The sequence below is a fragment of the Erpetoichthys calabaricus genome, chromosome 18 (genome assembly GCF_900747795.2).
Source record: "Erpetoichthys calabaricus chromosome 18, fErpCal1.3, whole genome shotgun sequence".
In the NCBI taxonomy this organism is placed as follows: domain Eukaryota; kingdom Metazoa; phylum Chordata; class Cladistia; order Polypteriformes; family Polypteridae; genus Erpetoichthys; species Erpetoichthys calabaricus.
This window is the reverse complement of record NC_041411.2, coordinates 28,407,001-28,421,191: the sequence shown is the minus strand read 5'-3', so window position 1 is coordinate 28,421,191 and position 14,191 is coordinate 28,407,001. Positions and strand designations below refer to the sequence as shown.

The 14,191-nt window shown below is 36.9% G+C and overlaps 1 protein-coding gene across 2 annotated transcripts; it reads right to left on the bottom strand.

Moving 5' to 3' along the window:
* Window positions 1–2,154: 2,154 nt before the first annotated feature.
* nprl2 (NPR2 like, GATOR1 complex subunit) lies at window positions 2,155–14,191 on the bottom strand. 2 transcript variants are annotated; one of them, XM_028824032.2, is made up of 11 exons: window positions 13,996–14,191; window positions 11,679–11,770; window positions 11,346–11,514; window positions 10,049–10,157; window positions 9,796–9,932; window positions 9,517–9,614; window positions 8,911–8,947; window positions 5,608–5,701; window positions 4,993–5,110; window positions 3,080–3,222; window positions 2,155–2,912 (listed from the first exon to the last, which is right to left on the bottom strand). In XM_028824032.2, exons 1-11 carry the CDS (start codon window positions 14,068–14,070, stop codon window positions 2,845–2,847), a joined length of 1,140 nt encoding a protein of 379 aa, XP_028679865.1. In that variant the 5' UTR covers window positions 14,071–14,191; the 3' UTR covers window positions 2,155–2,844. The 2 variants fall into 2 exon arrangements, with proteins under 2 accessions (XP_028679865.1, XP_028679867.1); XM_028824034.2 differs by lacking the exon at window positions 11,679–11,770 and having other exon boundaries at window positions 13,996–14,190.

The following is a 14,191-nucleotide window of genomic DNA, read 5'->3' as shown; positions in this document are numbered from 1 at the left end:
CAAAAAGAAGTAAATTATAGATTCAATAACACGTGAATAACTGCATTCGACCTCATTATTCTTGTAATAGTCTATATTGTTGATTTTCCCCTAGTCAGTTATTAAAAATACAATACAAAATGTTTTGTAAATGAGGATCTGCCAATAAAATAGAAACTCATGATGAAAATGGTCAAGTATAGTCTGGTACTCGTACTGACGATTTCAATGCATATGTTGGTGGTTACATTCAATGCATACAAGCTCAGTTTCCTGTAAATAAATTTGAAACATTATCCATGGTGTGTCCATTCCTTGAAAATCGTATGAATGAGAGAGCTTAGATTGTTTGAATTGTTAAAGGGCAGAATACATCACTTGGCACTAACTTGTGATTATATGTTTGCAAAAAAAAAACCCACTTTGTATTGAATCAGTTAAAGCCGTACATTGACAAGTCAACTTGTCGAAGCAGATGCCTGACTACAGCGTCAATGATTTGGATCAGGAAGGGCACCCAGTGTAAAATGTTGGCAAATGAATATGCGGACAACGTAGATGATCCGCTGTTACAACCCTAACAGGAGCAGCCGAAAGAAGAAGATGAAGAAGACCTAATGCTTGTATGCAAAATTTGGTTGACCAAATGAAAGCGTACTCAAGTTATCGTGTTTACATACACACACACCATAATTCCAAACATGGTATTTTCGGACTCAGTCAGGTCTAAAACGTCGAGATTCATCAAAATGTCGAGGTCGGATTTTTTGAACAATTGCAATACTTTCCCTATACTTCGTATACGAGAAAGTAAAAAGCCAGAGAACACCCATGTTTTCAGTGTCAACACAGATGAAGTCTTGTGAACAGACGTAGCAGGACGGTGCCAGACAGGGGTAGACACAGAGCCTTTGCTAAATATTGAGCTGTAAACAGCGTGAATGTCACAGCTACCTGCCTAACAGGTGTATGTTGTGTAAGCAGCATGGCTAAGTATTCTTAGAAAACAGATGTATAGGTCTTTAAACTTGGTTGGCCAAAGGGGAGAAACACGATTCTTTGTTCCAGATACCCACAACCCGTTTGTGTGAAAAAGTGTACTTCCAGATTTTTGTTTCAAAACATCATGCAACAGTGCACTGGAGTACAATTTAATCTGGTTTGATGGTTAGCCTTGAAAAGAAACAGTAATTGTGTTATTTTAGAAGCATAATACGTGGAAAATTGACCAACAAATCTTTCTATTATACATTTACAGTAATCAATATAAAGTAATTTTAATTAACTGCACAGTTAATATTACTGTAGATTGTAAATCAACATAGTCATACATCACAATAAGGAAAAATAAAATGAGATTATTGTAAGAATATCAAATACAGAAGTGGATGTTGGGGTTCAGTTTGGACTTTAATGAAAATAAAATGAATGTTGAAACAAATAACAGTATAATAACAGAGTGTCAGTTACTTTTTCCATTTATCATTTAATGGTACAAACAAGTCAAGCACTTCCAACTCTGCTCAAATCACATAAAAGAAAACAAGCTGACCTCTACATGTTATCTGCCTTTAGGTCATCAACCCAATAGCTTTCTACAGATGTCTGTCATCTTGTAGCCTGAACCTCACTACTTGCTGTCTGTCGTTTTGGCGGTCCAGACTGCAACACCATGTTGCTTCTTCATAATGAGTCCCACGCAGTGACCGCTAGCCCCAAGCCTGGCCCTGACATCCCTGTTCTGGCCAATGTGTGATTTTTTTTTTATTTTTTATTAGAACTATTATGGCTGTCAGATTTTTTTGATTGCTGATTGTCTGGATCCGGCCATTTGGTCAGGTTTCCAAAGGTAACATATCAGTAATCGAAATCTCCCAATGGCAGTACATAAGACACTCCAGCCACCTCAATATCACAGTACATGCATCTCACAGCAGACATGACAATTCTTCAGGTGGATCTGAAAGGAGCTGCCAGGGGCTGGATGGTCTACTCTGCTGGATAACCACTTTGACCTCACCAGGAAAAGAAGATGGACAGCAAGTGAAGGACTGAGAAACTGTAGTAGGAAAAATAGAACATATTGCAGATGGTGTCATCAACACTCAGTTTGAATATTTATTTGCACACGTAGTTATTGCTGAAATTTTACTTTTCTGTAAAACAGAAATGATCTGTAAAGACTGTTCACTGAATGAAGTGCCTCCAACTTGCTATAAACGCCAGACTCAGTGAATAACATTGCTGCTTCACATCTCCTGGAAACTGGGCTTGATTTCCACACCCTGGGTCAGAGCTTTTGGGGTATCTGCACATTTCCCCTATGTATATACACCAGTTCACTTTTGACATTCTGATTTCTTCAAAAGGCATGCATTTAAGGTAAGTGGTGACTAAACTGCCCCATTATCACTGTACGGGGGTGTACTTGTGCACTGCAATGGAACACCATTATCCCATCCACGGCTGCTTCATTCCTTGCCCATATGTTGAAAGGATAAGCAACTTGCAACCTTTTACATGATGCATTAATTTTCTGAATCTGTTTTAAGAAGATACTTTTGCATCTACTATTTTTACTTAGCATTTAGCTCCATGTGCACTAAAAATACAGTGTCATCGTCCAACTGAATTTGTTATTGTCAAATTGTCAAAAGGAGCTAAATGTGAAACACCCACTGCCTCTCTGCCCGAGTCCATTAAAGTTGCTGTGCAGCAAACCCCGTACACTCACTATATGTTGTTTCCAAAGATTCTTAGAACGGTCCGTATTAATGAGATTTTACCATCATCTTGTTGTCTGTTGTTATCAGGGAAATGAGAACCAGGATTTTTGCAACATTTTCACACTTTTGTATGCATTTCTCATTTCCAGCACACAATGATATTGGGATCATTTTCCAATCGTTCATCCAACTCTCGGTAGCTCATTCCTGAGGAAACAAGACAATGAAGACTTTTGGTGAATTATTTCTTAACTGGTTTCCAACTATTTTATATAGTGTATCTCAGAGAAAACAAGATACTATTAAAATTAGAACCAAGTTAACAGTCATTTTTTTTATCTGTGCATGGCTTAACTGCAAAACTGAAAGATTACCCGTCTTACAGCAGATCTCATCATAGCTATGACAACCAGTATAAAGTCGCGGTGGGCGGCTCCTCTCATCATGGACCACCTTGATTGGGTACTTCTGTAACCGGCGGATCAGCCCCTTCATCAGTCCAAACTGAATCAGCTTCCTAATCAAAACAGAGTAAGACACTTTGTTGTTACAAACCTTCTTGATTAAATTCTGGAGAAAGTAAGAGACAAGTCGGTGAGCTACTCCTGAGCAACAGAGGAACACCACCTGTGGGTGTAGTCAGGTCAGTGGCGTAGCGCGAGTTTGTGCCGCTTGGGGCGGGGCTTCAATTTGCATATGTTAACCTATTTAAATAGAAAATTAAAATGACGTATAGAGAAAAATTACGATAACTTTTGCATAGATTTATTCATATATAGAGAAACAGCAATAATTTTTCACATATAATTATTAATAAGCATCAACTAGACAAGAATATAGTATAGACACACTGATAAGCCGTGTTCTAATTATTAGTTTAACTAGGGGGCTTAGCCCCCTGCTCGCTTCACTTGCCAACCCCTCCTGCCTGCGCTGCACGCCAGCCATTTCGCATCTCTACCGCTCGTGTTTGTGGATTTCACTTTCACCAAACAACAAATCTTTTAATTCTCGTGGACACACCTCTTCATTGGGAAGAAACACTACTTTTCCCTGATGGCAACACGAATTAGATGATCTACAAGTCTCCGACTTAAAGTTTAAATCCGAACATTTATTCGATCTTTTTTCGCTGTTCCATTATTTCACTGAGTAATAATTTCTGTTTGTTTGCGCAAATGCGATCTTTACTATCATTTTATTTGAGACTTTCAAATTTTCGTACTTCCATTATCTCTAACCCGTTCTGCATATGTATCACGACAACTTTTTAAAATTCTTTACGACGTTCTACTTTGTCATCTACTCTTTGTCTTTTATCTTCGGCCTCGGGCATGGTTAAATCTCTTGGCACAAAGTCTCATCTTGTAGGACGTGAAAGTGTCTCTCTGAGAAAATCACGTCTCGTCTCTCTTCCTAAGATTTTTTTATTATAATAAAGAGATATAATTACGCTGCGAAAACCAGAACCAGTTTAGTGTACAAGTGAAATGTGGGGATGTGTTCTGTGCAGAGCAAGAACGCATTCGGATTGATAACGAAACAACATTATAAATTGTAAATTAGTTGTTTATCTTCCTAGAAATTATTATCGTTTTATTTTTGTTATTGCCTCATAAATTTCAACTGCTCTGACTGATGCCATAACAGAAGGGCAGTCTGAAAATTATTTTTGAAGCATTTGTGGATAAAAATCAGAAGCTTTTACTTTTTTCATTCATCAGTGATATTATTCCAAACCCTGCTCCTTACACACGAACTGTACTGAGCCTTTTGGCCAATAATGCCACCCGGGGCAGACCGCCCTTAGCTACACCACTGAGTCAGGTTAAGGCTAAGAATGTGATAAACCTGAACACAAGCCTAAGGTGTTAAAATAGCAATATTGTAATCACCTAACCAACAGTGATCTGTTAAACAGTGGGTAAGCTTTATTTTTTTGTAGACGTTTCATTTGTTGGAGAATAAACTAGGTTCAATTAAATAGAGGTTTGAGAATCTAATTAACAGAAAGTGCCACATCAAAACACTGGAACCATTTCAAAAGAAATCCATCTAAGGTCAACTTCATGTATCTCATATGCTCTTAAATAAACTCTTAGGTGGTTTCAAAGCAAACTTAGTAAAGGGGTTATTCATATCGGAGAGAAGAGATTACTAATGATGTACTACTCTTCCTTCATAAGCCGCGTACAATGCTGTTTTCTAGGAGAACTGCATGCAGCCTTGAAGTTTAAATACCAACAGGTGGACACGGCACCTAATGCCAGACAATCCAACAACTGACCTTTCATCCACTCTTTGCAGCTGCTGAGAGTATCTGCAGCAGAGGTCTCTGACAGTTGTGCCAGGGCTTAGTCCACAGTAGAGCTGGAATACATCCCGTAGACTAGCACGCTTTTGACCTGCTTACACAGAAATTCAAAGTTAAAATATTAAAGATACAGCAATTATGATAACTACATTCTAGTGAAACCTCCATAAGGCTTACTCTACCAACTATGGGAATCTGTGAAATGGTGTTCTGGACAAATGGCAGTTAACTGAAAAGGCTTCTGCTCTTATATGACAATAATGTGACATTAACACAAGTGTTGTTTAAAGTATATAACAGATTGGGTTTGTCACTTCATCTTGTTAATTTATCAGTTACAACCTTAATTTTATCTGAACCGCACAAACAGTGTTAATTGTTCTCAATTTAGGACCACATTTAAGTAAACTTCCAAGTGGTTAAATGTTTATATCAATCAACGAAGTGTAAAACAACATATCCCCACAGACATGCCCATTTATATCTAGAATAAATAAAATGTGATTCAGCAGTCACTGATGGATATTTCAAATAGAGTAGAAACAGAGCAAGTGAACCGTCTGAGCCAAATGGGGAGAAGAATCTTACCTGTCTTTGTGACATATGCTAGACACTCTTCCTGCAATGTTTTGTCACCCATCAGGTTATGAACTTTTGGCATAGGACAGTAGACATTGGAATACTATGAAACAGAATGCAAAACTGTGGTTAAGAAAATCCATCATAAAGCATGAAAACATTTTTGTAATTATATTACACACATTTCTGGTGGTCCAATAAACAAATTGACACAATGGGATATCAATCTTCATTTAGATTTTTGTTGAAGTTATAAAAAAACCCCACACACTTAAGACATTAATAGACCAACTTTTTTTTTCCAAAGGGTAAATTTACCTTTTTACAGAAGCTCGGTCAATCAATCAATCAATAAATAACTAAAAATATCAACATAACAACACTTCCTCAAAAAACACACCAACATTAGTAAAAAGAAAAATTTCTGAGTTGGTCAAAGATAAAAAAGCAGTCTCAGACACAGTGAGGCATTATGAAGGCATATTGCTGTTGGTATAAAGGAGCCCCAGTAGCGTTTTCTTGATAAACGTATGCTGAATAATGAATTGGCTAACAGTACACAATGCTAGTGTGCCAGAAGGAGGATTTGCAGTGTTGTTCATAATGACACTCAGTTTTGTTTTCAGTGTCTTCTACCTCCAGCGAGTCAACAGTGCATCCCATAACTGACCCTGCCCCCCTAATCAGCTTGGTGATTCAGTGGGCCTCCTTTGAATTGATGTTACTGGCCCAGCCCACCACAGCACAGACGATCACGTTGGCCATGACAACTTCATAGAACATGTAAAGGATTTCACTACCCACATTAAAGGACCACATTCTCCTATGGGGGGAAAATAATAGTTTCTCTATGTTATGAGACCAGTACAACCTGTCACGGATGTGGACCCCCAAGTACCTGTAGCAATCCACCACCTTCACATCCACCCCCAAATGATGAAAAGGCATAAAGGCTTTTTGGTGTGGCAAAAGTCAATAACCAATTCCTCGGTTTTGTAGATGTTAAACTGCAAACGATTTAATGTGCACCAAGAAACAAACTTCTCCACCTGACTCCTCTCCTCTGTCTTACCCCCCTGATCAATACACCCCATTAGTGCAGAACCACGTCAGAATTTTGGCAAGGGACATGAACTTGTATTTTATTTATAGTCTGAGGGGTACAGCGTGGAGATAAAAGAAGTCAGAATCGTTCCTCGTGCTGCACCAGTGTTGCTCTCATCCAGTCCATGAACATCACAAACTGAAGTCTGCCTGACAGATAGTCCATTATCCAGGACACCATAATCCACCTACATATCCCTGAGTTTATTCCTCACAGTGTTGCCAACTTTGTCCAGCTAGGAATAAGCCTTGTAGAGCAGAAAGGTAATTGCTTCTTCCATTACTATCTTTATCCAATAGGCAAACAGCAGTGGGTCCAGGTGGTCTTTCACAAGAGGACTTATACAGTCCAGGACCAGGCTGTCAAAGGGATTCATGATATGGAATGTTTTACATCCTCCGTTGTCAAATGGCCTTAACTCCGCAATTAATTAGACAGTTATTATTGGTTTCCATTTTGGTTAGTCAGTTTCTGCTTTGCTTTCTGTGTACTTGAACAAATCTATATATGTGCTAGTTCTGTATTTAGTGATTGGTGTAATCTGTTCTTGCATTTTGACTTGGAAGTTGCCTGCACTTGCTGAGGAGCATAGTGCAAGAAAAGATTACATTGTATTATTGTATTTCTGAGGTGACAATGATGGTAGTCCTCTTCAGAAGACTTTTTAGCTCATTAGTGATCCAGGGCTTATTGTTTGCAAAGCTGCACACTTTTTGAAGGTACAACAGTTTTGACACCAAAGTTAATACAGTCTGTGATGCAGGAACCAAATCCCTCGATATCATTCCTATGTACTTCTCACATCTCTGCCCAGTGTGTTGTTTGGAAGCAGTCATTTAGAACAACTTCAACCTCCAGGCTTCACTTTCTCGATATTCTGGTGGTAACACGTGGCCTTCTAATAAGGTGGATCAGGTTGTGGTCAGATTTGCCCAAAGGTACACAGGTTTACAGAGCAAAGCCTGTTTGTTCTTTCCTCGAGTGGAACATAACATATACTGTTAGACGTTTGCCATTATCCCTACCAAAGCCACATGAATGAAGTCACCACATATTATAACTTTAGGGACAGAATGATTCATCATTAAGAATGTTGGTTGGTAACACAGTGATTAATTTCTGCTGCTGAGTCCCCATTTGCAGAGGGAGAAATATAAACATTAAACGGATAATTTAATTTATCTTCGGAGGTAAATAACATTGATGAATGTCAACAGCCAGAATTTCAATATTTGTATTATAAGTTTTTGTTTGAACTGTAATATGCTCCTTTTCACACCATTCCTCATTCACATATATAACCAGAACTCCTCCTGCCTTTTTTCCACACCACACTGGGTCTCTGTCTATTAGTAAAAGAAGAAATCTGTCCAGCATTAAAATAGTGTCAGGTATATAAGGTTTGTAATGCACGAAATGCCTCAGAACTTGAACCGACCATCACCTGATTACGACAGACAGCTCATCTACATTAAGAGCAATACTTCTGAATCGTTTCCTCCTTGCTTTTATTCTTACTCCAGCTCTTTGCCATCTGCGTCTTCAGACAAAAAACTCTAGCGGCAGGTTGAAACGGAGCTACTTAGACACTTGAGATAGCAGTGCTAGCAGCTTATTATGGGAGTATTTAATACATCCCACTTTTATTTTCTCAGTCTCTTGCATTTCTAATTGTTGCAGACATAAGGCAGTCTCCTGATTCTGCCAGCACTCCCTGTAACTACTCCGGAGTTTGCAGTTTGTCCGACAGGCAGGGTAAACAAGCTAGTGCTCAGGCTTGCGACAACAGCAGTAGATCACTGGTAAATCTAAAAATCAATTTATACGATTTTCTAGTACCTAAAATCAATTACAAGCCAGATCAAATCTAATCGTAAAAGTAATTTAAACTAGTTAACTAATATAATAGGTTCAAAAACAAAGAAAAATAAAGAGGAAATGAGCTTTGCAAAAGAGTGCTGCCTGCATGGCGCCCAGAAGTCAGGTAAAAACCGTACTCCTACAAAAAGCTGACAGTCATTTAACATATCCATGTGATATATGATGAACAGTAAAAATGTTAACATAGGTTTTCATTATTTAACACTTTAATCCATTTTGTTATTTCATCACATAAGAATCTGCTGACAGACAACAGGACAATCTACATAGAAGAGAAAGTGAACATGGCATCATATTGATATATTTCTTTAAACACAACTGCTTACCTGAAATATTGACACTAGAGTCACAACCCCATAGTATCTGGGAATATTTAAAGAAAAAAAAACATACAAATACATGAATGAGGATGGTATCTTACATTGCACGGATTGCAGCACCATTATGGAATTGTGTATCATACCCTACTCCACATTCCAGAAATTACAGCATTTGAAAAGAAACATTTTGTGGAACCAAAGACTTAACATAACAGCAGATATTAACGCCAGCTAGCACTTTTAAAATATCTTAATTTCAGGAGATATTTACTAGAAGTATTAACATTCCAAAGATACATACCCTCCATAGTTGCATATTATTCTCATAAATTTTCCAGTTAAATATTACCTCAACAAATCAATAACATAACATATTAAGACATATTTAAGAAAATGGGGTGGTGGTCCACTACTAACAGTACTGACAAGTAAACCCCCTCACATTCACACACAGCAAATCTAAAATTGCCAATTAACCTAACCTGCACTGAAACAATGGTTTAATTCTGGTAGATCATGCTCAAAGTAATCTTTATCCCTATCCTCTGCTCAGAACCATTTTGCCATCATAAACATCCTTCTGCCTTTATTTCCCACTTCCATAGAACTTACAGCAGATTTTGCACAGCTATCCGTACCAAGTTCAGTTCTACGTCTGCTTCTGCTGAAATCTTCTGAATATGCCTGAATCCGTCAATGTATGGAAGGATCTACAGTAATGCAGATTATTGGGAAGAAGAATATGACCTACATTTACTGAAAATTAAAAGACCAACAGAAATAACAATATTATTTACCATTAAAGACGATCTCACAGTTTTGTCCTAGAAATCCAGTTTAACATATACTGCTAAAACATCTCAAAATCTAGGAGTATTATAACACTTATACCTGCTGTGTGGTGAGGTCCCACTGAAACTTGACAAATTCCTCTTTGTCTTCAGTGAATACAGGCACATCATACTCCTGGACAATATGGGGATCCCTTCGCTGCTCAATCAGCTTCAAATGGATTGTATTAGACTCGTCTGAAAGACACCAAGGAGCAGTCTGTGATTTAGTAAGATTAAAAACATCCAGTTAACACTATGCTCTAACTACTAAGTAAGCTACGTTTATTCTTTGTGAGATAAAGAACTGTTACCAATAGGCAGTGTGCACTCTCCCTTAGCATTTAGCTCCTCTAAAAGAATGGACATGATGGGAACCAGTTTAGCTTTGCTATCTTCATTGGAAATGAATCCACTCTCCAGCTAGAAAATAAACCACAACAGTTTTACATTTAAAGGATAATGCTATTAAAATTAAAGCCTTCCATTTATTGACCAAATGTCATTGGTCTTTGAAGATTAATTTAATTCTATATGCAGTAAAGATTTTTTTAAATTAATTTTATTGTAATCATTCCATACAAATAGATCAATTTATACAAAAAAGAATTGAAGACAAATCAAACCCCACCCTTGAGAAGGAGAGCATGGCCAAAGGAGAATTGCTTAGGGCTTTTTAGTAGGGCAAAAATAAACAAAAGAAAGGAATATATATATATAGGTAAATACAAAAATGGAGAAGGGAAAGAAATGTGGAAATAATTATTTCTTCTTATTCTAAAATATTATTGATTAGATCCTGCCAGGTTTTGAAAAAATTCTGTACAGATCCTCTAACTGAGAATTTGATTTTTTCCAATTTCAAATAATATAAAACATCGGTTTCCCACTGAATGCAGTAAAGATCCTAAGATCCTTTTACTTAAAGATCTGTGTGAATCTGCAGAAATCTTTATGCAGTAAAGATTTCTGCAGATTCGCACAGATCTTTAAGTTAAAGGAATTACAACTACTGTATATTGGAAAACAAATGATATAAAACACTGAAAACCAGTTTCATTGACAAACGTAAGTTGAAAGGGACCAGACAGAACTCTATCCATGTACCCATATTTAGAGAAAGTCTAACTCTCCTTTCTGTATAAATGGAACAATGGTGAAATCAGTGGTTCATTTATTCATTCACTTGCCAGAAGAATTAATGGCAACTGAACTGCCAATATAATCAGAACTGAATGTGTGAGCAACTTTTTAAAACAACATATACAGGGAATAAGTAGTAAACAGTTAAAAATCAGAAAGAAAAATGTCAGCTCTAGTGGGACTTAAAATGCAAGACAATGCATTTTCAACTGTCCTTATGGTGATATACAGTTATCATAAAATACATACCCCATGTGAAGTGGGCACAAATAGATTTATATAAAATTAGCATGTGTAGCCTACAAGGGAAATTACTGCAAATAATGTATATATTTTATTTTTCAAATAAATATGCCACTGGGATGGGACAACCTCTCCACAAACATTAAAGGAAATTAGGGTATTTCCCACTTTTTTAAACTAGTACATGCAGAATAAAAGCAGAAAAAAAAATTAAAGAACATATACCTCAAGTGTAGTCAAGTATCTGGATAGTTTCTTGACAATGGGTTCCAGGGTGCAGGTTTTGGCTTGTGCATCACACACAAAGCCCAAGTTGAAAAGCAGAGCATTGCGGCTGTACTTCTTGTGCTCAATGCAGACGGGGCATCCAATGAGTTTCTTGTCCATGGCAGTTCTATACAAACACAAAATGCTGGAGTGACCATCTCATTGCTTCCATTAACAGATAAAAGCTCCTCCACTTTCCCCTTTTTAGCATCATCATGAAACAGTTTCCTACTGCTTATGAAAAACACCACATCACATATCAAATGCATATTGAATATCAGTGTTGCTTACACTGTAATCAGCTTGTTCTGAAGCTCAGGCTTCGTAATGATGTAGACTTGGACGGTGTCAAAGAGTTCACGGGAGATGTACTCTTCAGGTACCTGAATGACAACATCATCAGTTCTGGAATTACAAAAGCATAAGAGAAAAAGACAGCCAGCTACTCTGGACTCTTAGGTTATGTACCAGTACGGTTTTTCTGTGTTGTTGTTAGCTATTTATGAAAATGTGTTCCTTGTGTTAATATCATTAAACCAGGGTGTTTGTGGATTTGGGAGTTTAGAGTTCCTTAGATGTGGAAATCACAATGTATTAGAAAAATAAGAAAATGTACGTATGGTATAACATTCAGGAGTGTTATGAGACAGTAGGCAGCGGTTTTGAAAGTTGCAGCATTTTTAAAATTTTCTAGTAACTTCAAAGAGTTAGATATCACTCTTTTAATAAGTATTTTATAAGCACTGAGTCATACTCAGAATTAACAGTAATAATACAATGTAATTATAGGGTACATAATTTTTTTTTTTTTAGTTGCCCCTTTACAATAGATATGAGAGGGCTGAAACAGCGTTCACAGACAACAGGGTTCATTTTACTGTTGTAAGTTGTGAGGGCTCTGTGGTTAATTACAAGTTCAAATTTATTAAATGTAACATTTTTGAAAAAACTACCTGATAAGAGATTTAAAATCTCTGCGAAGTCTCAAGGAAAAATTGTTGGTCGCAATGGCTCACGATGGACAGCAGGTCAATGTAGTGTCTGCTGTTAAATTACAGTGTCAGGGAAACACTGAATTATCATCATCATCTGCATAGCATACAGGCATGAGGCTGTTTTTCCAGCATGTCAGAAATCCTGTGCTCACTTATTCACTGTATGCATGTCACCGAGTCAAGGTTATTGAGTTTCTTTTCTCTTTAACTCACTTCTTTCCATATTAAGTTGCTTACATTTTTTAGTTTAATTATCATAAACATCACACAACTGACCCATTACACTTTGAAGGAAGAAGAGCAGTGAGCTGCTAAGACAGGGGTTCACACGAGCATAAGCAGCCACAGCATGACTGACTCAACTGCCATTTTTCTGTTTTTACAGTGAGAAGTGAATGTTGGATGAGTAAAACACAAAAATCTACAAAATATACACACTGAAGTAATCTCACTGTCAAGAAAAATTTCGAAACAGTAAACTAACCCATAAATGAAGTTACACAGAATGTCTCTGTTTTAATACTGGAGAGTTTGAAAATGCTTTTCATTGGGAGTTTCTGACATTTCATAAATGCATACACAGTGTTCTCTATTTGAGATACTGTAGCTCAATGAAAATGGAATGTTCTAAACCAATTTCCTTGAAGAAACAGTGTACCGCATTTTAACAAAATCTCTTCACTAGGAGCGGAGTTGTTTCATGTGGAAAAACAGACAGACACCCAGACATGACTACAATAGTAGGTTCCTTTACACATTATCAGTGAACGTACCTAATAAAAATAATAATAATATTACATGTACGCGGACTTACAAAATACAAATCATTAACTAATTTCATTGTTAAAGCATCCTTAACAAATAATACTAAATAATACATAATTTTACCTGCAGCAGTAATTAAGTCACTGTTTCCTCACCTTTGGTTTAAGCACAATTAAGAGTTGTAGATGTAACCAACAAAAAACTGATCATAATGAACAGATTTATAAACCATTTTATATTAGTTAAAAAATCAACACCCAAACCCTGCAGTGCACAGCCATGTGTACAAGCTAATAAAGCTGAACAAATCTGCAAGCCAATGCTAGGAATATAAACATTCATTTATTATAGACTGGGGTGCACTTTTTGGACTGGTAAGGGATGGGCAGGATAAATACAGGGCCAAAGGCAAATAAAATCCATCATCACCAGATTACAAGACATTTTTCCCTTGGTGTTACAGACAGAACCATTAACTGACTTAATTTTTGTTTAACTCTTCTCCATTTACAGCTTAAAAGATTCACATTTACATATTATTCACATTTAGGCACATTAAGAACCTAATTTAATAAAACATTCTATAGAAATGTATATAAAATGTAAACATTATTTGCCCTAAGCTTCTGTATATAGTACTATGTCTTTTATATTTGTATTATTTATATTTGTAAAAGTGTGTAGGTTTCTGGTCTTACAAATGAAAGTGCACTCAATATGAATTTTGAGTGGCACTAGATGTGTTTATGATAAATATCAACATATTTTCACACGCCACTTTAGTAGTTTCATTGCTTAAACATTATCAAAAGAAAAAGAACAAGAACTCAGTCATAGCATTTTCTCACCTGGTAAGTTATTTTGGGACCCAAGGTTGGGTGAAACTCACTGAAGAAGATGCACTCTATGCGACTGCTTGCCATTTTAGAGCTAATGGCCACACTCCCTCTTCATAACTTTCTCTTCTGTTCCACGCAGCTGGTGATTGCAGGACAATTTTTACGATCCAGATCTTACCTAGCCATCGTTAGGATTTGATAGCAT